The sequence below is a fragment of the Mus caroli genome, unplaced genomic scaffold (assembly GCF_978045245.1).
Source record: "Mus caroli unplaced genomic scaffold, Mus_caroli_1 scaffold_16, whole genome shotgun sequence".
In the NCBI taxonomy this organism is placed as follows: Eukaryota; Metazoa; Chordata; class Mammalia; order Rodentia; family Muridae; genus Mus; species Mus caroli.
Window position 1 is genome coordinate 641,439 of NW_028227271.1, and position 26,804 is coordinate 668,242.

A 26,804-nucleotide genomic window follows, 5' to 3' on the forward strand; every position below is an offset into this window, starting at 1 on the left:
AGCTGTGCTTGCAGTCTCAGCTGGTCTGACACTGAGTTATCCCTTTGCACATAATGTCCTCTTCATAGGAAGGAAGGACAATTAGCTGAAGCATGAAGCTAGAGTCTCTGTTGCATCTATCCTAAAGAGCAGACAGTTGTTACTAACAAAAATGTTTGTTGATTATGTGTGTCAGGTGAAGGAAGTATTGGCTAACCCCAGGTCTGAAGAAATAAAAAGCAAACATCCACACACAATCCCAAAACAGCTATCAAATTGGTTTAATGAAAGCTGAATGGTTTTGCTGAAAGCCAACAACAATTGCTTCCTTTTCATAATGGAAGCATGGGCATGACCCTAATTAATCAACTGGCTAATTATATTTTCCCATTCCAACTACTCAGGACCTGTGACACATATGATCTGTTACTCCAGCCTCCCTGGCAATGACTGTGTGAATGAAGGATGGGGTTAACTGCTTTCTGCCACGGAGTTACTAAACCCAGTTAGTGCTATCTTAAATGCCCCAGGCTCTGTGACACTTGAAATTCTAATTAGTGCAGAAAAGGGCTAAGTTGAAACAGCCTGTACTCCCTCAAGGATCCCTACTCTTGGGCCCTCTGACCTAATGAGGTATGGGAAATTTAAGATCTACAAGAGAAGTCCCTGCCTGGAGCAACAGCTGTACTCAGACTGACAAGGGGATTAGGGGTTAAGTTAGTCCCACCCATTAGGAGGTAGAATACCGCCCCCCTTAATGGTGTAGGAGGGAAAGCCTGAGTCTGTTTTACTTGGCTGTCAGGTGATCTGGATTGCCCCTCTGATCTGGGCTATGGAGACACACAAGGAAAAGCAGGCACGGTGAGAACAGGGGAGATACACTTTTTACCCACAGTAGATAGGGGAGTACGCTGGCCATGATAACTCGGGAGGACACTTTCCCCTTGCCACAGTGGGGAATGGAGTCAAGGCAAGATGGACCAAGAGCCCTTGAAAGAGAAGTGGGTGCCTGTGCTGCTCTGTTGCAGAAGGAGCAGGCTGGACATTTGCTGAACACATTTGGAAAAGGAGGAGAGGAGATAATCGTCCTAATGAATGTGCAGGAGACAATAGCAGCTCCAGCGGGAGGATTATAAGCTCATTATGGTTTAATATGATGATTGATCATCTCTGCCCGCCAACATTATCCTAGAATAGTGATGAAGGTCGGAGAGGCCCATGCCTGTCAGAGCTGAAGCTGGAGTCACCAGAAGATACACAATATGCTTGTAGGTCACTGGTTTTTCACCACCACCCCATGGTTAAAAATTCATACATGTGGTTCCACACTCCTTTATCTATAAATTGTCCTCCATGGCCCCAGCCTGTCCACTTCTCCATGATTCCTCAGCCCTGGATATTCCTCATTATCCCTTTCAGCTGTGGGGCCTGACCTGTCTCTCCCTGGGCTCCCTCCCACTCTTCTCCCCTTTTGAAGAAATGGCTGCAACTTTCACTGCAGCATGGTTCTTGGCACCTCCAAAGGGCCCTCAGTGGGAACTGGCTGGCAGACGGTTCAAATAGAAGGCCCGGGAAACCTCCCGGTAGGCGTTGCGTAGCAGAACGTAAGGGAAACAGGACTCCAGCATGTCCAGGGTCAAGAAAGGTGACTCCTCCACCACCTGAAACATACAACCAAGAGGTGAGGACTCCCAGAAGACATCTCTGACAATGGCTTTCCCTTTGCAACTCTGAGATTTCAAAGTGAGCAAATCTGACTCACTCTTCCCCTACTCTGGCTCTTGATCTGGCTCCTGATCTGGCTCCCCAAGGCAGAGTATCCTCCTGAGCTCCATTTCAATGGCCCATCCCCTCCATCAGGGATAATGTAAAGGGCACAGAAACAGAAGGCAAGGGAAAAGAAAAACAAACAAACCATTTTCCTAGAGTCTCTCCTGTTCTGGATACTAAATCACACGTGGGCAGCACAGTTAAGATGGACTGCAGTGCTCACTCATCTCAAAGCTTTACAGTCAGAGAAACAATCACCACTGCAGGCCAGGGGGGCGGGGCGGGGGTAAAACCAAATGGGTCCTCTTATACTCTTATACTAGGCCACGGTTCCTCCCTTTCCCAGCCAGCACCTGGGGAGCAGTAAGGATGCTACATAAAGGACCAGGCATGATTAATTAGTTTAATTAGAAGCTTTTATGCTGTGGCAATCCCAGCAGTCCCCATAGCTAAACAGAAGATAGATCGGATGCCTAGATGAGACTAAGGGTAATAGTGAGGCTGTAAAAATGGGCAGAGATGCCATATGCTCAAAACAGCAGCACAGCCTAGGGTTGAGCTGGGTTTCCATCTGGGTGAGAGAAGCAGGGTGTATTTCCTTAGAACTTGTTCACTCTAAAAAAATTATAAATAAATAAATAAATAAATAAATAAATAAAAAGAACTTGTTCATTCAAGAAATCATGTCCCGGAGAGGAGTCCCACATCCTCTGGCAATCCACAGGGTGGGCCTCCCCCAATTTGTGTGGTATTTCAAGTTCTGCATATCCACTAAGGAACAAGAATCTATCGTGTCTGGTGTCACATGTTTCTACTTCTCTTCAAAGACACTTCAAGTTTTTACATCGGAAAGATTTTGCTATTCGAAAACAACACATTCACACACAGTGCACACAATGGCCTCAAAAGAGCAGCAACATAGCCTGGAGGAAAGAAAATCCTCTGTCAAAACCACAGCCCCAGTCAGATGTGGTGACTCATGCCTGCCATCCCAACTCAAGGCTAAGGCAGACAGAGTGTCATGAGATTGAGGCCAGCTTGGGCCACATACCAGGCTATCCAAGGCTGCATAGCAAACCTTGCCTAAAATAATTAATTATTTCATTAATTTAACTAAAGTTAAAAATTAAGATTAAAGAAATAATAACTAACAAAAATAAACTCTGAAGTCCCAAGCCAAAGTCCAGTAACAGAGGGAGTTCCTTGTTTACTGAGATTTCCAGCCCTCAGGCAGCAGATGCAGTCAGGGTGACAGCTTCACGAAAGAGTCACTGGTCCATGGCTTCCTATTCTCTGTGGCACTGAGAACAGCCCTAGACTGGTAGCCCAGTGACGTGGATTCTAGTCCCAAATCAGCCTATATAACCTGAATCTCATTCTGTTCTTCCACCATTTCTCTACCTTTAAGTTCAGATAATGGCTCTGACATCTAAGTTCTTGATTCTGAGAATGCCACCTCTTTCCCCAGGAACCCATGCCAGGAACAGGCTGTCAACCCTGGGGTGGGCCATGCTCATGTTGGACAGTAAGAACAGGAAGACCCTCAGGGAGGGAGGTGCTGGCCAGATTGTGGGATTACACAAATAGCCTTTTAACTCAGAACACAGTGCCTTCCCTGCAATCATCTCCAGTTTCTCTATGGAAACATTTGCATTTAAATTGCTTTGCAGCAGCTAGTCCCTCAATCTTCACCTCAGCAAAATGTGCCTGGTCCTGGCTCTGCTCCTGCCAGGGACAGGAACCTCCCCATCTTTTAGGGCAGGGTTGGGGGTGGAGATCATGGCACAGGAGGTGGGGCTAATAGGCAATTCACAGCACAGTCACCTACCACCTTCCAGAGGAATGTCCTCCTGAAACAAAAGTGAGCAGCAAACAGAGAGTGCCCCATTAATTGAGCAGTTAATGTCTACCATGAACTTCCTCAAATGTCTCCTAATTTTAACCATGCCATCGTGGATAAAGTGCCATGCTTTTGCTGGGCATGAAGACATACATCTGCAAACCCAGCACTCAGAGATTCAGGCAGGGACATTTTGAGTTCAAGGTCAGACTGATCAACACAGTAAAACTGTCTCAGAAAGTAAGAGAGAGACAGAAAGGAAGGAAGGGAGGAAGGATGGACAGACAGAAGGAAAGAAAGAGGAAGGGGGGCAGTGCTTGCCTACCACATTTCTAGCATCCTCCTTCCTGGAGCCCTCACACACCCTACACAAATGTGCACACTTCAAGTTCATTCTCGACCCTCTCCCCGCCCCATCATAATAAAAAAAAAATGGGTAGGCCTTTTTTCTGACTGAGACATAGATACCACTCAAGCTCTCAGTCTTTAAAGAAGGGAGCCTGAGGAGGCAGGTCCCAGGAATGTCTGTGTCTATATTTCTAAGCCCATATACCACATTAAATTAAATTTTAAAATAAACTGGGTATGGTGATATATGCCTGGAATAATAGCACTGTAGACGTAGAGGCAGGAGAACCAGAAAAATCAAAGTCATCCATGATTATATATCAAGTTCAAGACCAGCCCAGGACACATGAGAACCTCTCTCTAAATAAATAAATCTATTTTGTCATAGTTTTAAAATATACCTCTGTATATTCATTGAAGTCTAAGACTTAACTAAGAATACTTAGACTGGGGCTGGAAAAATGGTACCACAGTTAGGAGCACTGGATTTTCTTCCAGAGAACCTGGGTTCAATTCTCAGTACCCACAAGGCAGATCACAACCGTCTGTAATTCCAAGGTCTGACACTCTCACACAGACATACATGCAGGCAAAACACCAATGCATGTAAAACAAAAAAATAATTAATTAAAAAGAAAAAAGAAAAAGAATGTTTAGACTTGGGCCAGAGAGCTAACTCAGCTGGTAAAGATACTTGCTACTAAGCCTGAAGACCTGAGTTTGATCTCTAGAACCTGGGTGGTAGAAGGAGAATCAGCTCCTGCAAGTTGTCCTCAGAGCACACATGCACCACTGCTTGGACATATATACACACAAATGAATGTAAAATATTTTTTAACTCTTAGACTTATCAGAGTTCTATTCCTAACAAAACAAAAGAATAATTCAGTTTTAGTCAAGCACCCCTTTTCTTTCTATCCCATTTGAGGGGTTTGTATACATACAGACTTCTCTACCTGAACATCTCAGCTACAGCCATATATCCTTGGTACACCCACTGTCCATCCCAGTAGGGTGAGCTGGAGAACTCTAATACCATACAAATCTTGAGTGTGTCCTATGAGTTGGGGCACATCCTCTCCCACTGGGCCAGAGAAAAGTAAGTGGGGAAGGGGGTAAGAAGAGGGTAAGGGCAGGGCCTCTAGACAGACCCAGCAGCCCTACCTGCCCAACTTGGAGGATCGGACTATCAGATGAAAACGGTGAGTAAGTATGTTGAAGAGGGAAACGGGGTCATAAGGAAATCACATTAAAGTCAACTCAGCCAGAGCTCCAGGAACTTTCTGCCAAATGAGAGGCAAGCACACAGCTTGAAAAGCAAGGGAATGAGCATGAACTGCCTTACCAAGCTCCCTTCCTTATAACCAAAATTAATTCCTTCCTGTGAGCCCCATAAACTCCTTTAAGTTCTCTCTGTCTATCCAGTATTCTCTTCATAGTATCCTTGAAGACAAGACACTGGTAGGAAGTTGTCGGAGACAGCCAAAAGCATACTGAACAACCACCCAAAAAGGACATTGTTGCACTCCTCCATGTCAAACTCAGGAGCACTGCAAGACAAGGGACCCATGAGCTAGGGTCAAGTGACATCCCATTGTACCTAGAAGTCCTTGAAGGTTCAGCTCTCGGATCACAGGACAAGTCTAGAATGTTCACCAAAATGTGAACACAGATCCAGAGGAACCAGGCAGACTTAAATTCTTAGTAAATGTTTTGGTTATAATATGGCAGGGACCCAAAGACCCTAAAAAAGAATCTCCTGCTGGCCCTTTCTCTCTGTTCCCAGACCATCTTAAACAAGATACATACCAAGCGCATGAGCAGAGAAATGGATTCACGATTTCTGGTTTTGAGCTTGTCAGTCTCCTGGCCCAGCTGCAAGAGGCTGACAGAGGCCACCTGCAGAGGAAGCATTTATAAAGAAACAGATTTGTGTGGAGGTCAGAATAGAACAGCCTCAGGCTACAGGAACTTAAGAAAAGATCAAGGAGGAGCCTTAAGAAGTGCAAGGCTGTTCCTGAAAGCTCATGGTGGGAAAGTATCAGGTCCCTAGGTTTGAGAGACACACATTGCCTGCAAACCAAAATAAATCCCACTGGCTTAGCCTGCCAGTGCAGACAAAAGAAGCTCATCAAATGCCAGGAAAAAGGGCACGAGGGGCAGAGAAGAACCTAGAACAAAGGCTGGTAATGCTGTGCACAAAGAGTAACCTCTTTTCATCAGCAGCCTCTAGACACCTCTGCCATCTGACTGTTTACAGTTGACCCTGTTCCCCAATACTGAGAATGAACCTCTGGTTCAAATAGTAGTTTTAGTATTCTCCTCCTATCATCTCCCAAGGGGCTGTCACTTCCATTTACTGCCAGGCCTCCAATAGGTCAAGGGAATAGGTAGAAGCATGTATGAATCACATAGCCCAGACCCAGGTTACCTGAGCTTGGCAACCAAACAAGGTACAAGGGGACAAAGAGATAGGGTTGGGGATCTCTTTTCTTGGAGATCTTGTGGGAGTCTGCTTTACTTTTAAAATGGCTAGAGCTCATTCTGTCTCGTTGTTTGTCCCAGCTTAAACAGAGACCGTCTAACCAACTTAATGTACCTGGCATGTACTTTTCAGAATAAGGGTATAATTCCTGAAAAAAAAATGTCACCTGCTGTTTCCTTCTGGAAGAAGAAAGATAAGGACATAATTATTAAGTCAAGGCCATGCTTCACAAAGGAAGAGGCTCCCCATTGGTGAGAATGCTCAGGGAGCATAAGGGTGATGACTGTGAGGCAGAATATATGGATGGAAATCCTCTATAAGGATCCAGAGTGGAAAACTCTAGGGCCTCTTTCAACTATGGGAGGAAAATATTATTCAGTGTTTTTCCAGGGGCAAAACTAATATTGATGGTGATACAGAGAGTCAAACTTTGACTAAAAACATGTTCTATGAGTGTCAGACAAAATCTACACAGAATCTACTGTGGTCGTAAACTCCAGGCCTTGGAAACTCAGTCCAAGTGTTCTCAAAGTAAGAGTCAAAAATCCAAGCCCACTTGTTGAGAATGCTAGTGTTTCATGATTTAAACCCAAGCTTGAAAACTGGTGAATGACAGTATAGAGTTGGCAGGGCCCCCAGAGGGTGTGAAACTCAGCATTGCTATGACTTTAATGTATCTCTGATCTCCTGGAGACCAAATTAGAAACACGAGGCTAGGCCTCACTCTGTATTCTAATTTAGGAGGTCTGGGGTAGAGATCAGGAGTCTATTTTAACAAACTCCTTAGGATATTCTGATGTGCACCAACACGATGAATCACAAATCAGTTTAATCTCTTTAGTTTAAAGCCTCAAATGTTTGTCTGTCTGGAGGTCAGAGGACTTTATAACAAAAAACTTTCTCATTGTCCAATCATCTCCCCAAATATCTGGACAGAAGCTGAAGTCCCAGAGTCAGGAAGGTTAAAAGCCTCTACTCTTCCTGCAAGAATGCCATGGGAGGTTAGACTCTACAGAAGATGAAGTCAAACAACTTCCACTCACCACCAGAAACTCCTTGAGGTGCGTTTCAATGTTCTTGTTGTACAGAGTGAAGAGGGCAGCAGACACCTGAATGATGGCTTTGGTCAAACAGTGGATGTTGTTGTTGTAGCCTAGGTTAGCATGGAGGGAGAAGGGACAAAGAGGATGACAAAATGAACAGCCCAGCTGGCCCTACCTGAAAAATCTCTCTCTCTCTTTCTCTGTGTCTCTGTCTCTGTGTCAGTCTTTGTCTCTGTCTCTGATTCTATCTCTGTGTCTCTGTCTCAGTCTCTCTCCTCCCCTTCCCCCACAGGCTGGACCACCCTAATTGACACCAAAACAACTAAATGTCATTTGGGGACTAGAAGAAGTATATTCCTATGGTATTTTTTTTTTTGGAATAGAATTTTATGCACACATTCTCAAATGCTTTTTGAAATAGATATTTACACCCTTAAATAAGTCTATATGTTCCAAGTAACTTATCTTTAGTCTACCTCCCTCTCCAGCAGAAACCTGAATAGCACTACTCCTTCAAATCTACATCTTACTTACCATCTTTCTCAATGCTGAAGAAGGAAGACGGGTCAGTGGCAAGGAGTGGGAGGGAAACAGCAAGAAAGATCAAGAGTAGGCATGCCACCTTATACTCTTCTTCAGGGGATGAGTTATCTGGGGGGACACAAGGGAAAGTAAGCTCAGCAAACTGGAATAATCTCCTACAGGGTCCTACTTCACAGAAGTATAGTTGTGTGCGAAAATATCTCTAACATGATTTAGCATCTATTGTAGACAAGTTAAAAGTGACTAAAGGAGACAGAAGTACCCAGTTATAGTGAGCCTCAAATCCTAGAATCCTGCCCATGCCCATGGCAGAGCAAAACTCCCATTAAGAGCTCTGCTGACAGGCATCCAAGGATACCTGTCAGCTTCTTCAAGAGCTGGAGAGGCAGAAAGGGGAGAAAAAATTCTCACTGATCAAGAGAGGAGAAAACGGATGAATCTGGCAAATTTAAAGAGCTTAATATCAATCCCTAGATTCAGGTCCCTTTGAGGTATATATGACAACACATGGGCCAAATCACAGAAACGTGTAACGGAACATGTAAGAGTGGGCCCGGGAAAGGACTGGAAGGTGCACAGGATCACTGTGGGGAACTTGGATGTCATTCCACACAACCTAGTGTGAGATCATCTGCTATCTAGAGTTGTTCTCTCATTGATTTGTTTGCATGGATCTTATTTCCCCAACCTCACCATAAGTTTCCTGAGCAGTTGTTGAACAAGAGACTCTCACTCAGAACTATCTTCTTCAGCTTGATCAACAAAACCTAAATCACCTCTGTGAACATCTTCTGAAGGTTAGGGACTATATTTTGTCTTACATCCCATCTTACATCATCTAAATTCACAACCCCAAACAAAACCTTCTTTAATTTGACATTCCACCTGCCCAAAGTGGAGCACAAGCCCTTCCTTGCCCATTTTCCATCTTACCAGCTTTCAGATTGGCAATGGCAGCTACCAAGGCTGGGTCAATGTCACAGCTCACCCCTGCAGCACATGCCAGCTCAAAGACACTCAGGGTGACCTGATAGAGAACAAAACAAAATCCTGGAGAGAAATTCTAGCATAGGAGAGGTGCTTGATCAAAGCTACCAGCAGCCAGGAAACCTAGGTCGTGGTATTTTAACTTATAGTTTACTGTTATTTTTCTAGATGGCCATCTCAAGCTTTCTGTAGCCTGCAAAGGGCAAAACTGCTTTACAGAGCTGTGGAGATGGCTGTCAATAAAGTATTTACTGCACAAGCATGAGAACCTGAATTTGAATCCCAGCACCCACATAAAAAAAAAAAAAAGTTGTGCATGGTAGTGTACATTTATAACCCTGGCTCTGGGTCCAGAGTGGAGAGACAGGATGATCCTGGGGTTCACTGGCCAGTTATCCTAACCATATCAATGAACTACCAGTTCAATGAAACATCCTATCTCACAAAATAAGGTGGAGAAAAATTGAGGACACACATGCGCATACACCCATACGCACAAATGGACAAACCCACATGAATACACACACACTGCTTAGCATTCAAGGAAAACCTTATTTTCCTAAATGCTTCATTTAATCAGTTCAGCCAAGGTTACTTATTCACTTGTGCCAGATTACCACTTCCTTTCTTTCATGCTTTGGTCCAAGTCCTTTCAGTCTCTAATGTTGTTCCCTCTTCTCTGTTTACATCTGAGTTATGAGCACCCCTCAAGCTTAATTCAAGACTTGTAGGCCTCCCTGACTCAGTCTCAACTCCTCTCTCCTTCCTTTCTTGTTTTACTGACCAAGCACAGACCATACGCAACACCTGGTATTAGCTGTCTTTTCAGAGGGGAAGCAAAACATGTGGCTTCTTCCCAAACAGAGTCCACATTTTAAACATCCTGTGGCATAGTAGAGGGAGAAGGCCTTTTGGAAGTGAGATAGATCTTGGCTCAAATCTTACCACCACCATTTACCACCTTTAGACATCCCTGTGTCTAAAGGTTTTAACCTCTTTGAGCCTCAGGATTCTCATCTGTAAAAGGGGGACAGTGACACTTATAACAGAATATATGGGTAAAGCATCAACCTTAGTGACTAACAGAATTCCTACCCTCTTCTCCCTTTACTGTAACCAGATCTTTGCACTCTTCTTCATCTTCCTAGTGTTTTGCCTAGGGCTGAACACATATACAAGGCATCAATAGAGACTGACTGATTGATACCTGGATCTCTCATTCGTTGTACTCAGAATTGAGTTCTCAGGATGCAACTCAAATCATGACTCCCATCCCAAGCACTTAGACCTCTTTTGAAGGTTTGTTTTTCTTTTTTCTGGGGGGTTTTTTTGTTGTTGTTTTTTGTTTTTCTAAGGCACATTTTTTTCACAAATGCCCCACACATGTCATAGCAACACATTCTGTAAATAGTACCAATACAGAAGCCACCGTCTGCTCAGCCCTTTATTTAAATCCCTTAGACCCGCCTGCCTATGGCCACAGGCCAAGCATATCAGGGACATAATGAATCATAGGTGGTACTGAAGGAAGAAAGGGATGGTTGACAAGTCTCATTTTCCCTTCCTCTACTCTATCTCTGAGATAATAGAGACCTTCCTCCAGGCTTTCCCTTTCTCTACCCATCTGCCTATATTCTCAAGCAAGTTGAGCCTAAAAATCAGAACCGTCCAGATGATGTGAGCTGGACAAACTCCTGACTGAATGGAGCACTCAGCTTGTCATCAGCAACTGCTGGAAACCAGAGCTATGCATCAAATCAACCTTCCAACAGGGGCGGAGAACCCACTCAAGTGTCACCCTTCACCTGACCCCCAGGTGATTTGGGGCAGAAAAAGGAGGGAACTCTGTACAAGTTTTGATTCCCAAGTAAGGAAGTTCCTAACACCTTCTTTAATTCTTCCAGCTCACCACTTCAAGGATTCCTTTAAAGGAATCAATCATAAGAGAAATAGCCTGTTCATTATACCAGAAGGAACTTGTCCCCAGGCTTTGGCTGTATTTCCTGCATAACACATTTGTTTGTACTAGATGATTCAAAAGGCAAGCTAATTCCAAGGGTGGAGGGAATGGACAGTTAACTCCGTTCACATGCAGAAGCTGTTCTCTCTCTCTCTCTCTCTCTCTCTCTCTCTCTCTCTCTCTCTCTCTCTCTCCCTCCCTCCCTCCCTCCCTCCCTCCCTCCCTCCCTCCCTCCCTCTCTCTCTCTCTCTCTCTCTCCCCCTCTCCCCCTCTCCCTCTCTCCCTCTCTCCCTCTCCCTCTCCCTCCCTCTCTCCCCAAGTTCTCTTCCTCTCTCAAACTTTCCCTCTCCTATGCCTCATGGGTTCCTGAAACAGATGTTAGGGGAGGACTGATATTTAAGAACTGAGAGGGAGAAAAGGCTGAGGCAGGGGTACCTCTGAGGTACCCCTCAGAGGTGGGTGGGAAAGGAAGGAACAAATCTTACAAATAGTACTTCTGACTAAGGAGGGGATATGTTTGCAAGGAACTTGGCATCTGCTTTCCATATTGCTCATTTCAAGTGAAAACCTATACTACTCCAGATCTTACCCATCTCCCCACATAGATGTTTCCCCAAGTCTCTCATGGCTTCCACTTTCTTCTGTACCCAATATGGGTCTGTCCTCTCTCCTTCTCCCTCTCCTCCTTCTCTCCCTCTCCCTCTCCTCCCTCTCCCTCTCCTCTCTCTCTCCCTCTACCTCTCAAAGTCTGCCCACCTTGTTTCCCCCCTTAAGTCCCAACTTTTGTTCTTCAGAGCTCCTTGCAAGATACTATAGACAACTTTTGTCTTCACTAAGTCATCTAACTGAATCCCAAGTTGCACCCCTACCTTAATGTCTGTGTCAGGGGTGACAAACTCCTTCAGGCACTCAATGGGGCCCATGAGAAAAGGGCAGTGGGAAGAAAAAACCTATAGAGAGGAAAAAAAAAAAAAAAATGAGCGAATTCAAAATCAGAGATCAAAACTGACCTGAAGGGGGCCTCGACTTAAGAAGCCAGGATTCCAATCCCCATCCCCCGAGGCCCGGAAGTTCTCTAAATTCAGGTATCTGAAGAATCTCTGCCAAGCTCAGCCACCTCCCCTCCATGCTCACAATGATTCACATAAACCCTATCTGCAGAGAGGCCTAGGGATTTTGCAATAACCTTCCCCCACTCACCTCCTGAAGTCCCTCTTGGGCCATGGCCCTAAAACTGAGAATCACCCCAATGATGGTCATTCGTTTCAGCACATTTTCAGCCCCTGAAGAGGAAGTGTGTTGTGAGAAAAGAGAATAAGGGAGAATGGTGATGATTTTTGCTTTTCCAGGCCCAGCCTAATCCCCAGCTCCTCAAAGCCCCCAACATTCACAGTGACTCCCTCGTAGTTCCTTTAGAACGGTGTTTGTTTACCTGTTAGCTGGGGCAGCAGAGATGCCATTAATTCTGGCTTGCTGAAGTTGGATCTGATCTGGACCAGAATATCCATGTTTTCCACCACAAGCTTCTGCAGTTGAAGAAAACAGAGGCATACCGCAGGGAGATAAATCAGCAACACTCTATCTTCCAGCTCCCACGGTGCCAAGGCAAGACCTTTTCCCAGGCCCCTGCCATACTACCTACCTTCAGCTCCACAATCTGAGAGGTCACATGCCACATCAGGTTTTCACTCAGGAACTTCATGCCATAGGGACCAAGAATTTCAGCCAAGGCTCGCATCTCTGGAATAGAATTTCAAAGGGGACACAGGTCCTTGGATTTTTAAAATGTTGTCTAGGAAGGAAAGAATATGGGCAACCGGTGGGGGGGGGGGGGGAGGCGGGATCTCTAGTCCTATGTATAGGTGGCAGGCCTGGCTGCCTATGGGACAATTTCCCCACTTCTCACTGGTACCTATAGCGTGACTCAACTCACATGATGATAGCTATTTTCTTCTTTTTTAAAAAATCAAAATTGATGTGTCTGTGTGCCTGAATATATGTGCACCATGAACATGAAATTCCCATATAGGCCAGAAGAGGACATCAGATCCCATGAAGCCAGAGTTAAAGACCGTGTGGGTATTGGAGCTCAAACTCCAGTCCTCCAGAGGAGTAGCTGGTACTCTTAACTGCTGAGCCATCTTTCCAGGCCCCCATTTGCTTCTTATATGAATCTGTACTTCCTGGTCCCTTTCTCTGGGTTTTGCTATTGTTATCCTAGCTAAACTTTCTTTATTGGATGTGAAGCCTCAAAGTCACTAAACCTTTCAGAGCCACTTTGTTCCTCTGTAATGTGAAAAGAAATCATGAATTCTTTGGAGGTGATGGGAGCATAAGAAACTGCATTGATAAACACTGTAGGAAACTTGGTACAGATGAAAAGGGGGTATCTTACGTGGTTGTTACCAAAAGCCCTATGCAGTTTGAGGCAGAGGCACCTCACCATGGCTTTACAGGTGATGAGATTAGGTGCCTGACCAAGGTAAGTTAATCACATCAGAGGGATGTTCAGAAACCCAATGCAAAGCCCTCCCATCCATCCCTGCAGAGACAATGCATATGCATCTGAGGTCGCGTTTCTCAGACCTCTGGTATTTAATATCTCACTGGCCCAGTTTCCCCCTGAGCTGCCTTTTCTTTTTCATAATCAGCACACATTCCCCAGAGTCTCAGTTCTTTTTGCTTTAAATTATTTATTCTTCCAAATCTAGACTTGCCCCTAAGGCTTTATCAGTCCCACCAGCTTGCTTTTGCCCTTTCTGAGTTAAATCAAATTTGCCTGGGGGAATCCCAGGTTGGAAATCCTAGTGGCAAGCTCATATGGAAGAGACTCTGGCTGTGATCTTTGGCTATGGGCCATTCCAGCATAAGAGACCAGAAGTAACAGGAGAGCAGAGTAAGAAAGACACGTTCAACATCTTTAATCGGAATTCAGAAAGGAAGGGAAACTGGGGTTCCCGGCTGCAGTCTTTGGAGGAAGGTCCAGTTAATGCCATTCACCTCCACCAACTACAGAAGAACCAACTGCCTTGGTCACTGCAGTTAATGTGATGCCTGCTCCAAAGTAAATACTAGACATTTATAGAGTCACCAATTTACAGCCACAGGACTAAGCTGAGAATTGTAAAAGGATTTTACAATCAACTAGCTACCTCAGAAAGCTAACACTGCTGCCTGAGGGGGAAAGGGTCAAAATTGCCTTCTCTGAAACTAATGAAGAGGCAGCAGGCTGGTCTACTGGGTGGATCTGCAAAACCCTCTACTCCAGCCATCACTACCCCCAGTTAGTAACCCTATGGCATCCTTTTCTTCTTATCTATCTATTTTTGAAGTAACATTGCCCCATCACCATGGCAACCCAGACAAATTGGGGTGGGGGTGGCAGAAGGGTGAATGTGCACTGCCTCCCGCTGCTTGTCAGTTGTCAGCAAGACCTAAAGCAGGTTTTAGAGGCTGCCTACAGCTTGTGGGTAGAGCTGATGAAAGGGGGCATCTAAAACCTGCAGCAGGCAAAGTATAGTCTGTTTACGGATCGAATGCAGGGGATAGTAAGGAGGCAGAGATGGAAAACAAAGATATGTACTTTGGCTTCCTTGCCTTCCCCAGAAAAGGAGAATGAAGAAGTCTGAGTCGTGAGATACCTCTGCCTATCCTAGGTCCCATGCACAATCCATCATTTACATGGAGGTGAGAGAAAAGGGGAAGAAATAGGATCCTTCACTAATTCTCAGTTGGTACCACAAGTCTTAAGAAGGAATTACAGGGTTTCAAGTCCTATTTTAAAAAGGAATAGCTTTTCAACTCACCATACCTCCCTTTTCTGCGTGTGTGTGTGTGTGTGTGTGTGTGTGTGTGTGTGTGTGCGCGCGCATGCGCACGTGCGCGCACGCACACACACATTTGACTGTCTGAGTTGAAGTCCCACCATTTATGGATGTTCAACCTCAGCACCTCCCAACTCCTCAGTGCCTTGGTATGTTCATCTGGAAAATGAGGATAGCAAGAGGAGCTCCCTTGAGGCTTTTGTGTGGCTTGAATTCTAGGTGTAAGCACTTAAAACTTAGTCTTTCACCATCTCATCAAGAAATCATCAAGGAAGAAGACTCCAAGACATCAGACCACCACTTAATAAGCCTCCCATAAGAATGTCCTCCTCAAACTTTAAATCTGTCACTACCCTATAAGAACACATCCCTTCAGTGACTAGTGAGCCTGCCTAATTCCTAAACCTCTATCCTTTTTTCACTTCACCTTCATCCCCCAAGCCTTGCTTTAGAATCTCTTTTTACATGTCCCTAAAGTTGAGCAGAGTCCAGCATAGATACCAGGAGAAACACCAAATGGGCTTCTGGGAAAGCAGGAGGATTTAGGCCAAGGTACTGTTGAAGAACAAAGTTCAGTTCTGTGGCAAGGAGACCAGGGCCCTGGACTCACCAGAGATGTCCGAGAACTCCTCAGCACTGAAGTTCTGCTCACCATCTCGGGGAAGGCTGATGAAGGCCTGCATGGCTGGGGAGAGGACAATGGCTCCACTGCTTGCCTGTCTAAGGAGACTTTCTAGGTACCTGTGGAGCAGAAGGAGAGGTGGAGTCAGGGAAGCACGAGTTAACATCCAGTCATTTCTGCCACCACCATGGTAGAGTCAGGGAGACACCCTGCTAGGAACTAGAGTGAAGAAGAAAGACCGAAAGAAGACAATACAGCAATCTATTTAACACCCTAAAGCCTTTGGCTCAGAAGCAGAGATGTGATTCCACGTGGCCTCCAACCCGTAGGAATGCCACCATGCCTTCAATTCAGTGTCATGCATTGCCAGCCTTCAACCTTGCTCGCTTTGAACAACTGAATTTCCCTTACTCTTACCCTCTCTGCCAGGTAAGACGGGCTCACACTGGCATTTTTAAAAGTATTAGCTGGGTGCCTCTGAAATACACCTAAGCTATATCCGCTCATAAGAAGGCTAGACCCAGGATCCCAGAATCCGGTCTCAAATCTAACCTCTGGCTAAGAGCACCCATCACCCAGTCTTCAAATCTTCTCTCCTAACCTCTGGAGAAGTCAGAGGAGCTGACTCCAGCAGTGCCTGCAGACAAAGGCCTACCAACTGCAGCACTCACCAGGATACCAGTTCTGAGTTTGCATTTTACAGCATGATGGCTAACCACCAGTGAGCCAAACTCAGCTTCCAATCAGTGTTTTCCCCACTAATTACAATTAGTTGTCAAATTGAACATTTATATTAAAAAATAATTTACTGCAGCAGTATTCAGTGGGTACTAGAAGGTAACTATCTCTGTGAGAGAGGCAATCCTACTATAAATGCTCAAAGCCCTAGACTAGCTGGTGAAGTACACCCACCTAGCCAGGCTAGCCTCTTCCCAGTATTCTGCTAAACTGATAGTAGATTTAAAGCGCCACCCAGTGGCTTGGGGAAGGAGAAATCGACCTCTTGGCTCATTAAAAAGTTCAAAGAAAATGGTGCTGTCCAAGAGGGCCCCTTTCCCTGTTCAGAACAATCTACTGGACTTGACACAGCCTTGGCTGAGAATGAGGAGACAATGTGCAGGAGGGAGAGAAGCTAAAGCAAAAAAGAGAAATAAGAATGTCAGAAAGAAGAATCCTTTTCAACAGAAACAGTAAGAATCCAGAACAGGTAAGTTAAGGCTTAGACATTAAGAGGAACATAGTCAAAGAGCTGCAGGGTTAATGTGTAGAAAGTGATGTAAAAGCTAGACTAGAAGGAGATCCAGGTCTGCCTTTCATATTTCTGTCATCCACAAGCAAAAACAAACCTCCTCGCAGGTTCAGAGAGACGTTGCAGATTAAAGCACTTGATCATGAGGACCTACTATTCAAGGAAAAAGTACTAGTAGAGGTTAACAGGAAGAAAGAACACTGACCAGTTTGTGTAGAGAGTGGTGACAGTCTGCTCGCCAGATGAGTCCAGCGGCTGTGTCTGCTGCAGGAGGGCATTGCGAACGATTCTGGAAGCATCTGCACCCAAAAACTGTGCCAATGACTGGATGAAACTGATGTATGCTTTGACTCCTGCCAGCAGCTCAGAAGGCCTAAGGATCTCCTGGGTTGTGGCATTGTAGCCAGCCAAAGTCACGATGGCCCTAAGTGACAAAAGCCTTAATAATTACAAATATATTAACAACCACAGAAACAACCCTACATTCCTTATGCTACACATATTATCTCATTTAAACCCCCAGTGATTCACTAAGGTAGGCACTATTATCCCTATTTTGTGAATAATAAAACTGAGTAAGTAAATCACTTTCTGAAGATCACACAGCTGGCCGGTGGCAGCTTGGACTTGTGTCCATTGACATTTGATTCCTAACCATTTCTTTCTCTGGAGAAATTAGATCAGCTGATAAAAGACCCGAGCTTCCAAATGCCATCTAACTCTAAGGAAAAAATTAGTCCCAACTTCTGCCAAGAATGGAAAACCATGCTTAGAAATCCTTGGAGACACAGTACAGTCCCAGGCTGTCATAAATGCTAGACCAGATAGAACACTGCAGCCTACATCCTCCAGAGAAGACAGAATAAATGTCTGCTGCATACAGTCAAGTGCACAGTATGTTCCTTCCTCGGGGCTAAGATTTCCTGTTACAGCCAATCCTTTGAATTACAGCTTTTTCTTCATTAAGGTTAATAGCCAGGGTAGAACATAATCTTCAAGGTATATCTCTCATTTATACTACTATACATGAGTTCCTCAAATTCTTCCTAAGCTGTGAGATATTTGGAAGCCTTTGCTTGGTTGCCATTTTGGCAAAATGTTTATGGCAGGGCTTCAGGAAGCTCTGTTCCCACAAATGAATGGGAAATTTTAGAACCTTGGGTACCACTTAAAGGAAAATAACATAGAAAGGAAAGGTGAGAGACAAGCCTAATCAATATTGGAACTTTTAGCCAGTTGTGGTGGCACACACTTGTGATGCCAACATTCAGAGCAGTAAAGCAGGAGGAGTATGATCTAAAGTCTATCCCTGGGCTACATACTACTTAGGAAAGCTCTGTCTCAAAAAAGGATAGGGTAGAAGCTAACAACCATCTGTAACTCCAATTCCAGACAATTCAACATCCTCTTCTGGTATCCAAAGGCTCCAAACATGTGTGCATTGCACAGATACACATGCAAGCAAAACATCCACACACATGAAAAATAAAATAAAATTTCCATTAATTTTTTTTCAAAAGCTAAAACCTCTAGACAAACCCTGGAGCTCTTGGAATAATGACCCTGTGAAGCAAGAATCAGAGATTCCAGGAAATTAATGATCACGCCCTTACTGCTTCAGGGCCTGGAAAACACCACAGCTGCTGAAGGTGTGCACGGCATTTATCACACCATCATCTCCTTGACATCGTGTGCAACTGAAGCACTTCCTCCTCTAGAGTTAATGTGTACAGAACAAAAACAAGCTAATTTCACTTCACCCAGGCAAAACCCTGATAGGGAAATAAATCTGCATCTCTCACAGTTAAAACACAATTTATAACTGGTCTCCTGCTTCTGTTCTCATTCATGTTGATAAAGCCAGAGCAAACTGTGGATACAAATCTTATTACAGCTTTGCTCCAGATGAGCAAAGTCTGCATGTCTAGATGTGGCCCAGTCCTTACAATATTCTGCACAGTTGCTCCACTGCTGTTTAATCTCATGTCCCACCCAGATCACTAGGGTTCTGTTTCTGTCACCACTCTGCCTCCTTGTCCCTTGAATATGTCTTCATCTCAGCCTTGGAAACACTGGTTATTCCGCATACAGTGATTGTTCCCAGACAGTCACATACCACACCTGGCTTTATAGTTGTTTCAGGAGTTCATTCAGATGTCATTTTTTTTCAAGGTGGACACCATGAACATACTATCTAAAACTGCATCAACTCCTTAACATACACAGACTTCCTATGACATCTCCCTTCCCTGCTATATCTTTCTGTTTAGCATTTATCACTAACCTGACATGTATGCTACTCACTTATTTTGTTAGTCTGTTTCCCCTTCTACAAGATAAACTTCATGGGGCCAGGCTATGTTTTGTATGCTACTTTATCAACAGCCTCTAGAATGGTCCTGACACATAGTAGGTGTTCAATAAATACTTGTTAAATTAATTGCTCATATTCAAAGACAAAAGGACAATGAATTAGTCATAATCATTCCTCTCGATACCCTAACTACAGTGCCTCAGACATTAGTATCCTTCCTTCTTCAGACAACAATGGAATGAGGGGCAAAGTACAGGAAGGGAATTTATTTAACTAAGGCTTATTATATGGCAGGAACTTTGCACTCATAGTAATCTGTATTTGTCTACTAACCCTCAATTTCAGGTCATTCTCCATGATCTACAAGGTAAATATCATTATCCTGGACTGAGTAGGAAGGAAACTGACTCAGATAAGTTAGATAATCTGCTCCATTGTTATAGCTAATGGCTAGGATGTGGGCACAGTGCTGCAGGATGAACTGACTCTGCACTCTTCCCCCCTGCCCCCTTTTTTAAGGTCTTGTGTAGTCAGGCTGGCCTAGAATTCTCTAGGTAACCAAGGATGACCAAAAGCCCCTGACATTCTAGCCTCTATGTCCCAACTGCTGGCCTCTCTGCTCACTCTACTAAGCAAGGGGGATAGACCAGCTGCTCACCAAAATCTACAGAAGTAGGGCTCTTTTTTTTCTTTCCCACAGGGGAACCAGACTGTATCAGAGTCTCTATCTAGCCTGTGACATGACCACCAGGATGGATCTAACAGAGCCATACTGAAGACTGCCACAGAATACAAACATGGGCCAGAGAATGCTACCTGTTAAGCCTGGCCTCCAGGTGACTGCTGAGATACTCAGATGGGAAGATGGTGTGTTCAAACACAGAGAAACTGTGCACATGATTCATTGCCAGTGCCAATTCAGTCAAGTTTAGATGTAGTTTGTCCATGCTGAAAGGAAAAAGAGAATTTGATTATGGTGCTGGTCTGGTGCTGTCCATTGGCTTCTGGGAAGGAAATGCCAGGCTGTGTTGTTTAGAGCTCTGCTACTCTTGAGAGACACTCAGCCTAGAATGGTACACACTGATGCTCTTCAAACGCAAAGTAGGAAACTCACCTGGGTGCTTTTTTGTATCTATCAACTCACACCACCTCCCCTACTTCCACCCCCCCACACACACACACACCCAATCACATTCCTTCTTTCCCTTTTCTCCCTCCGTTAATACAGCACAATTTGGCCCTCAGGAGCCAGACCCTCACTTAGTGACAAGGCTGCGGTTCTTCCGATGACTCTCTGCTCCTGGCTTGTCCCTCTCAGGCTCTCCTTTCCTGGGAGCCTGCCTCTGCTTCATGGACTTCTTGTTCTTGGCTTTGCTGATGGTGGTGGCACAGTGCTTAGGTAGAAGCTTTGAAACAGACATGGTGGGGAAATAAGCAAAAGTCATTGCTAACAGCTGAGAAAAGACTCCTCCATCATCAGCTGCTCCTTTCCCCACCCACCTAGCTTCTCTTTCTCTAGTGGGGACTTTTTTAGAATGTGTTCACCTCTTCCTGTGTGTTCATAAATATTTCCCTATGTACATCCTCAAACCCTGAGATGCCAGTGTCTCTCAAGGATGAAAGCACTGCTCCCCTACCCACATCTGAGGTCTTTCCTAACAGAAAAATTTAAGGGAAAATAGTCAGAGCCAAAACTCCACTTACCTTATTTTGTAGGGTCCCAAAGTGGGGAAACAATACTTTTTGCTAGATAAACCTATCATCTCACCAGCTATACCCCTTCTTGTTCTGTCTACTGCCCAATCTACCATGGCTCTCCCAGTTCTCAAAGTTCACATGTTCAGTATCCTTTCCTTGTTTCTTCTTTTTCTTAAATATGTGTATATGTATATTTTTTGCTAGCTAGCTCAAACATCAATCCTCCATTTCTCCTTTCTCTGTGTAGCCCTACAGAAGATACAAACTATCACTTGATACTCAAATTGCCTTAGGGAATCACTTTGGATGAGCCATGCAGGAAAATTCATTTTGTAATCACACTTCCTATTCTTAAATACAAACTCAGTAGATTCAAAAAATTCAAAAAATAAAATAAAATCCACCATAGTAGACAAAGATACTTTAATACAAAAGTATTTGTGGTTGGTTAAAAAACCAGTATCCAAATATATAACCTTAATAGTAATAGCATCAATAATTATTTACTCAAAATGTTAACTCTGAAGGGCCAATACTCACTTGCTTACAACAGTTCTGTGCACAAATAATTATTCACACAAGGCTTAGTCATTCCTGACACAGCACTGAGTAAGCCTGCCTACCATACATGTAGTAGATATTCGTAGAGTATGATGAATACAACTGTAAGTATCCTCACTTGTGTATCTTCTGTGCATCAATTACTTACATTCTTTTAATCACATATTTGTATTTCCCTTACCTACACTGGGACATTCCCAAAGACAGGGATCATGTACCTTCCTTCTTGATCTTCACTCCAAACTATTAGCCTAAGAGGTTAGTGTCCATCAAGCTTCACACAATACAAGTGCTAACATTTATTGGCTACTGTATATACAAAATATTTAGTGTACTCTATTTCATTTAATCCTTACTGCAACTCTGTGAAAAATGTAATTCATCCTTACTTGACATATAAGAAAATGAAAAAGCTGCATGATACAATAACTGTTTATCTGTACTCACAAACTTAGACATATTACACATGTATAGACACACACACACACACTCACAGCTTACTTCCTCTCCTATAAAAGTTGCTACTATTCTGACTCAAATCCAGGAAGGGTAGGTAGTCTGGGAAATTCAAGTCTCCATAGACAAAAACAAAACTAACTTCTTATTCCTGATTTTCTGAAATGTAGGCTGATCTAATCATGACCAGGTGCTATGAGTCAGTAAAGGGAGAAAGACAAAAAATAAAAATAAAAAAATAAAAATCCAACAACCCAGAAGACAAGAAAGTAACTAGCACTAGAGTGCTTGAAAAGTTCAGTTAGTTGTAGACTGGGATGCTGATGAACAGAAAAACTAGACAAGATAGAGACCTGGGACCATTGTTGAAAGTATGTGAGCACCATGCAAAGGAGACAAAGTTCATCTCCCAAAACTCTCCAAATGGAGCACAGATTTTAATGGAGTTTATCTGCTCAAGTAAAAGTGTTTTCAGGTATTTCTATACTGAGTGTATCCAACCTACCACAACAGATCATGTGCAACCAAGGATAAAACAAAATCACAAACATTAAGACGTGTGTGTGGTGTGTGGTATTTGGTGTGTGTGTGTGTGTGTGTGTGCGCGCGCGCACGCGCGCGCGCCATTTTGTAACTCAGTTGTGGAGTTCTCCAGCATGAATTTTGTAAAAGACTACCTCAGGTCACAATGTCAAAAGGTTGTGTGTTGTGATTCTAATCCCAAGAGCTTATTTCAAGTGACTATACTGATAGAGGAATCCTGGCCTAAACCAAGTTCACAAAAGCCCTAGCCCTACTCAAGAAATGGAGAATCTATCTGACCTGTGAGAGAGAAACAAGAGTGGCCCGAGGAAAAGGCACTGAAGGTAAGAAAGGAGACTGAACCAGGGGATACCTGTTCATTCAGGTTCCGCTGTTCCGCACATATCTCAAGCACACAGTTGCTGGTCTGCTTGGCCATATCTTCCAGGAAGGAGTTGCAGTGGTGAAGACCATGGTTCTTCAGGTGAGGGTACTATGGAGAGGACCAGGAATAAACACATCATATGGAGGACACATCCCCTCCCCATACTGCTCTTGCTCCTTGCCTGAGCCATCCTCCTCTAAAGAGAGGATACATTCTATATCAAACAGAGATGTTTGGGACTTATTCCTGTTCCCTTCCCAGGATCAAAACCAACCCCTAGAACTATATTTTGAGAAACAGGAAAGAGACAGGGCTGGAGATGCATTAGAGCTTGAAAATCAAGGTGTCAACCTCCTCTGGGCACATTTCATGAACGCAGTGGACAAAATGAGCACAAATCAGGGGGAAGGCGATGGTGTAGCGAAGCATGGTTGGTTCCTCCAGGGTCGTAGCAAACATCTTCTCAAAGGTACGGAGATGAAAGCTGCAGAGAAAGAAGAAGACTAAAAACCAGGGTTTTTTATAACCAGACCCTTTCAACAATTTTCTTCTTTCTATTTGCTACTCCCTCCTTCTTTCTGTCCTAGAGGTAGAAGGGAACCAAAGAATCTTAACCTTTTCAGAGTCTTCAAATGGCTTTCAGAGAAGCGCAATGACAGACTTGCCTTTCCTGAACAAAATTCACAGTTCCCCTGTCAGTCATCAACTGATTCAGGCCATCCTCTCTAATTCAGTACTTCCAAATTCACATTCCCTCAAAATATGACACCAGAGCTCCAGAAAACCTAGTTGAATTGCATGAGACTTGCCTTTCCTTCATAAGTATTATGCTTATGAAGTTATATTTCTCGATTTCTATAGACTGCAAAGAGCAGACATGACCATCATGTTTTGTTTATTCTTGTTTTGGTGGGTTTTGTTTGTTTGTTTGTTTGTTTGTCTGTTTCGATCCTTCAAAGAGTAGAGTTACACATTACAGTGATCAACTAATTATTGCCAAGTGTCATCTGTTGAAGACAGATAAATATTCATTCTCCAACAGCCATAGTCTCCAGCCCTCTCAGTTCTTACTTTCCCAAGTTCCACAACATTCATGTTTCCTTTATTTTATTTTGGGTTTTTTTGTTTGTTTTTTGTTTTTTTTAAAGATTTATTTATGTATTTATTTATTATATGTAAGTACACTGTAGCTGTCTTCAGACACACCAGAAGAGGGCATCAGATATCATTACAGGTGGTTGTGAGCCACCATGTGGTTGCTAGGATTTGAACTTTGGACCTTCAGAAGAGCAGTCGGGTGCTCTTACCCACTGAGCCATCTCACCAGCCCCTTATTTTGGGTTTCTGAGACAGGGTCTTACTTCACAGCTTGGGATTTACTAGAAAGCTTAGGCTAGCCTAAAACTCACAGCAATCCTCCTGCTGCAGAATCTCAAGTACTCATGTTTCTTTGGTGTTTTTTTTTGTTTTTTTTTTTTGTTTTTTTTTTTTAGGATAGTCTCTTTGAGACCCATTCTTTCTTTCAGCTCATTAAGTAGCCAAGAATGACCTTGAATTCCTGATCCAACTGTCCTTACCTTCCAAGTGCTGAGATTATAACTATGTGTCACTACACCTGGTTTCCTGTCTTTTCAATCTAAATGTCGTAGCTGGAGAGATGGCTTAGTAGTTAAGAGCATTTACTGCTCTTTGAAAGGACCCAGGTTCAGTTCCAAGTACTCATATCAAGTGGCTCAGAACTACCTGTATAACTCCAGCTCCAGGGGATTCAACACCTTCCTTTGTCCTTTGTGGGTACCCACATACAGGTGGAATACACACAGAGAGACATATATTCATACCCATAAATGAAAATAAACATTTGAATTATAATGTCCTAAGAATTTAAAATAGCAAAACAGAAAAAAAAAAAAAAACTAAAGAAGTTTACAAGAAAACATGGACACATGCCTTTAATCCCAGCACTCAGGAGGCAGAGGCAGGCAGAACTATATAAGCCAACCAGAATGAGTTTCAGGACACCCAAGACTACACAAAAACCCTGTCTCCAAAACTCTGAGAGAGAGAGAGAGAGAGAGAGAGAGAGAGAGAGAGAGAGAGAGAGAGAGAATATCAAGTGAACGATGAAATCAGAAACAGGACACACCAGAAAGTAGAAAGGTCAGAGGTTTCCACCAGCATTTTCTCTACTGAGTCCAACATCTGGGAGTGAAAGATGATGAGGTTCATGACCTTGGCTAGGTCAGGGTTCTCATGCAGGTGCAAAGGTGCCTTCGACACGCTGGTATATGCCTGTGGTTGGAGTTGGGAAGAGTAGAGAAAAACAAGACAAATGAGATGAAGCTGAGGCTCGGGGCTACCATCTGATCTGAGTGTGTTGTGTCTTGTCTAGTCAGCAGTTTTCAAAGATTCTCTGATCTTAAGAAATTAAAAATGGTGGAGAAACTCAGATGAAGAATCAGAACAGAGGCCACCACCGGATGAGAGCCTTACCTGTAGGCGAAACCAATCCAGCCTTAATCCAGAAAAGTCAAATTTCTCTTCATTATCAACTATAAAAACAAGCAAATGTAAAAGAAAATGAAAAAAACAAAAACAAAAAAACCAGTACCAAGCACCTGGCTGCACAGGATAGCAGCCTCTTCAAAGTTCTCTTATCCAGGGCTCTGGCTGACAGACCAGTCTTCCAGGAAACCGTGTCTGCCTCGTAAGAGCTCTGCTGCCTCCTCCTTCCACCACTTACCTTGCTTGAGATTCAGAGAGGACAGTATGCTAACAAATGAGGACATAATGACAGACTCCTCCTCTGGACACACGGACAGATTCTGAAAGAAAAGTAGAAGGTGCAGTCAGTGCTCACAGGTTCATAGGATGGAAAATGCAGCCACGGGCTCAGTCTGTGTGTGAAAATGGAAGGAACTGCTGGCTACCCAAAACAGAAAAACCCAAGCAAGAAACAGACGGAGCTGCCTAGGATTCCTGCTATGAGGCATGCCATTTCTCTTCATTTTCTTTCCTCTTGCTTAGAGGGAAGAAATCTGCTGAGACTATTCATCTGTAGTGTATAGCAGCTTTATGAAACCCAAACTATAGACATTCAGCCACAGTGGCTCCAGAAGGAAAAATCACCAGGAATCATGCTGGGGTCTCTGAGATGTCATCAGTGGAACATACCTGAATGATGTCACTAAGCACAAGGACATCAAATCTGGCCAGGTACTGGAGGTGGTACTGCTGAATAACTTTGATGTGTCTTCTGACCAGAGCCCTGATCTCCTCCAACAGGAACAGAAGCTCTGCAATGCTTCTGTAAAGACAAGGACAAGGACAGAGACAGACATTGATAGAACTGTGAGAGGAGAGCACAGCCACTCAAGGCAGGGACTGAGATGCGCCCCCCTCCCAGATCATGTGACACCTCCTTGCCTGTTCTCACAGTCTAAGGACAAGGTTAAGTAAATACTAACGAGTCAGCATAGTCTTCGGGTGTCTTAGTCTTGGTGACATTTTCTGTATGGCGAACCAGCCAAGTGACCTCATCACGAATGAAAGACAGGGCCATGAAAGCAAAAAGGGCCTAAGAGAGAACAAAGCCTATTAGAATTTTCTACTTAAAAAGATTTCCTACTTACAAAACAATTTCTTTTTAAATTTTTAGTTGGTAGAGTGCTCACCTCTCAGGTACAAAGCTCTGGGTTCAATGCCCAGAACAGAGCAAAAGAACAGGGAGGAGGGGTGTTAAGCACAGAAAAACAAAGTATTGAAATAATCTATATGTGGATATAATTGGGTAGCCACACGAATGACATCTGGAAACAAGCATGCAGGCATACAGAAAGCTGAACCATATGACTCAGACACACACATGTTGGCCCAGGCTCACAGTCAATACCCCTCCCCCCTCACAAAATTAAATTTTAGAAATACTTAATGGGTATTTATATAGCTTAAAACAGAAAGCAAGCTCTGTCATCAATTAGTTTGCACTCAAATAGAAGATAGGCCAAGTATGCAAATAGCTGTTAGATGGCATGCTATGTTGCCAGGGGAAAACACGAAACATTTGGGCACTTGGGGAGTCACAGAATAGGCACACACACACACACACACACACACACACACACACACACACACAAATTGACCACAAGAGACTCAGGAGTGGGGCATGAGAGATGGTTCCATTGGTAAAGTCTTGCCATGGTAGCATGAGGATCTGAG

The 26,804-nt window shown here is 43.8% G+C and overlaps 1 protein-coding gene across 1 annotated transcript in view; it reads right to left on the minus strand.

Annotated features, from left to right (window-relative positions):
• The window catches only part of Nckap1l (NCK associated protein 1 like), a 47,123-nt gene continuing 20,319 nt past the window's right edge, over positions 1–26,804 (minus strand). Inside the window, exons 12-31 of the mRNA XM_021182905.3 lie at positions 26,054–26,163; positions 25,761–25,893; positions 25,330–25,411; positions 25,080–25,138; positions 24,733–24,878; positions 22,938–23,070; positions 22,575–22,694; positions 20,225–20,370; positions 19,781–19,912; positions 16,856–17,074; positions 15,390–15,520; positions 12,598–12,695; positions 12,388–12,481; positions 12,156–12,238; positions 11,825–11,905; positions 8,942–9,035; positions 8,000–8,116; positions 7,466–7,575; positions 5,747–5,836; positions 1–1,640 (exon numbers count right to left, since the gene is read on the minus strand). Coding sequence (XP_021038564.1) covers positions 1,509–1,640; positions 5,747–5,836; positions 7,466–7,575; positions 8,000–8,116; positions 8,942–9,035; positions 11,825–11,905; positions 12,156–12,238; positions 12,388–12,481; positions 12,598–12,695; positions 15,390–15,520; positions 16,856–17,074; positions 19,781–19,912; positions 20,225–20,370; positions 22,575–22,694; positions 22,938–23,070; positions 24,733–24,878; positions 25,080–25,138; positions 25,330–25,411; positions 25,761–25,893; positions 26,054–26,163 — 2,310 coding nt within the window. The 3' untranslated portion in view covers positions 1–1,508. The remainder of the gene's footprint in view (positions 1,641–5,746; positions 5,837–7,465; positions 7,576–7,999; positions 8,117–8,941; positions 9,036–11,824; positions 11,906–12,155; positions 12,239–12,387; positions 12,482–12,597; positions 12,696–15,389; positions 15,521–16,855; positions 17,075–19,780; positions 19,913–20,224; positions 20,371–22,574; positions 22,695–22,937; positions 23,071–24,732; positions 24,879–25,079; positions 25,139–25,329; positions 25,412–25,760; positions 25,894–26,053; positions 26,164–26,804) is intronic.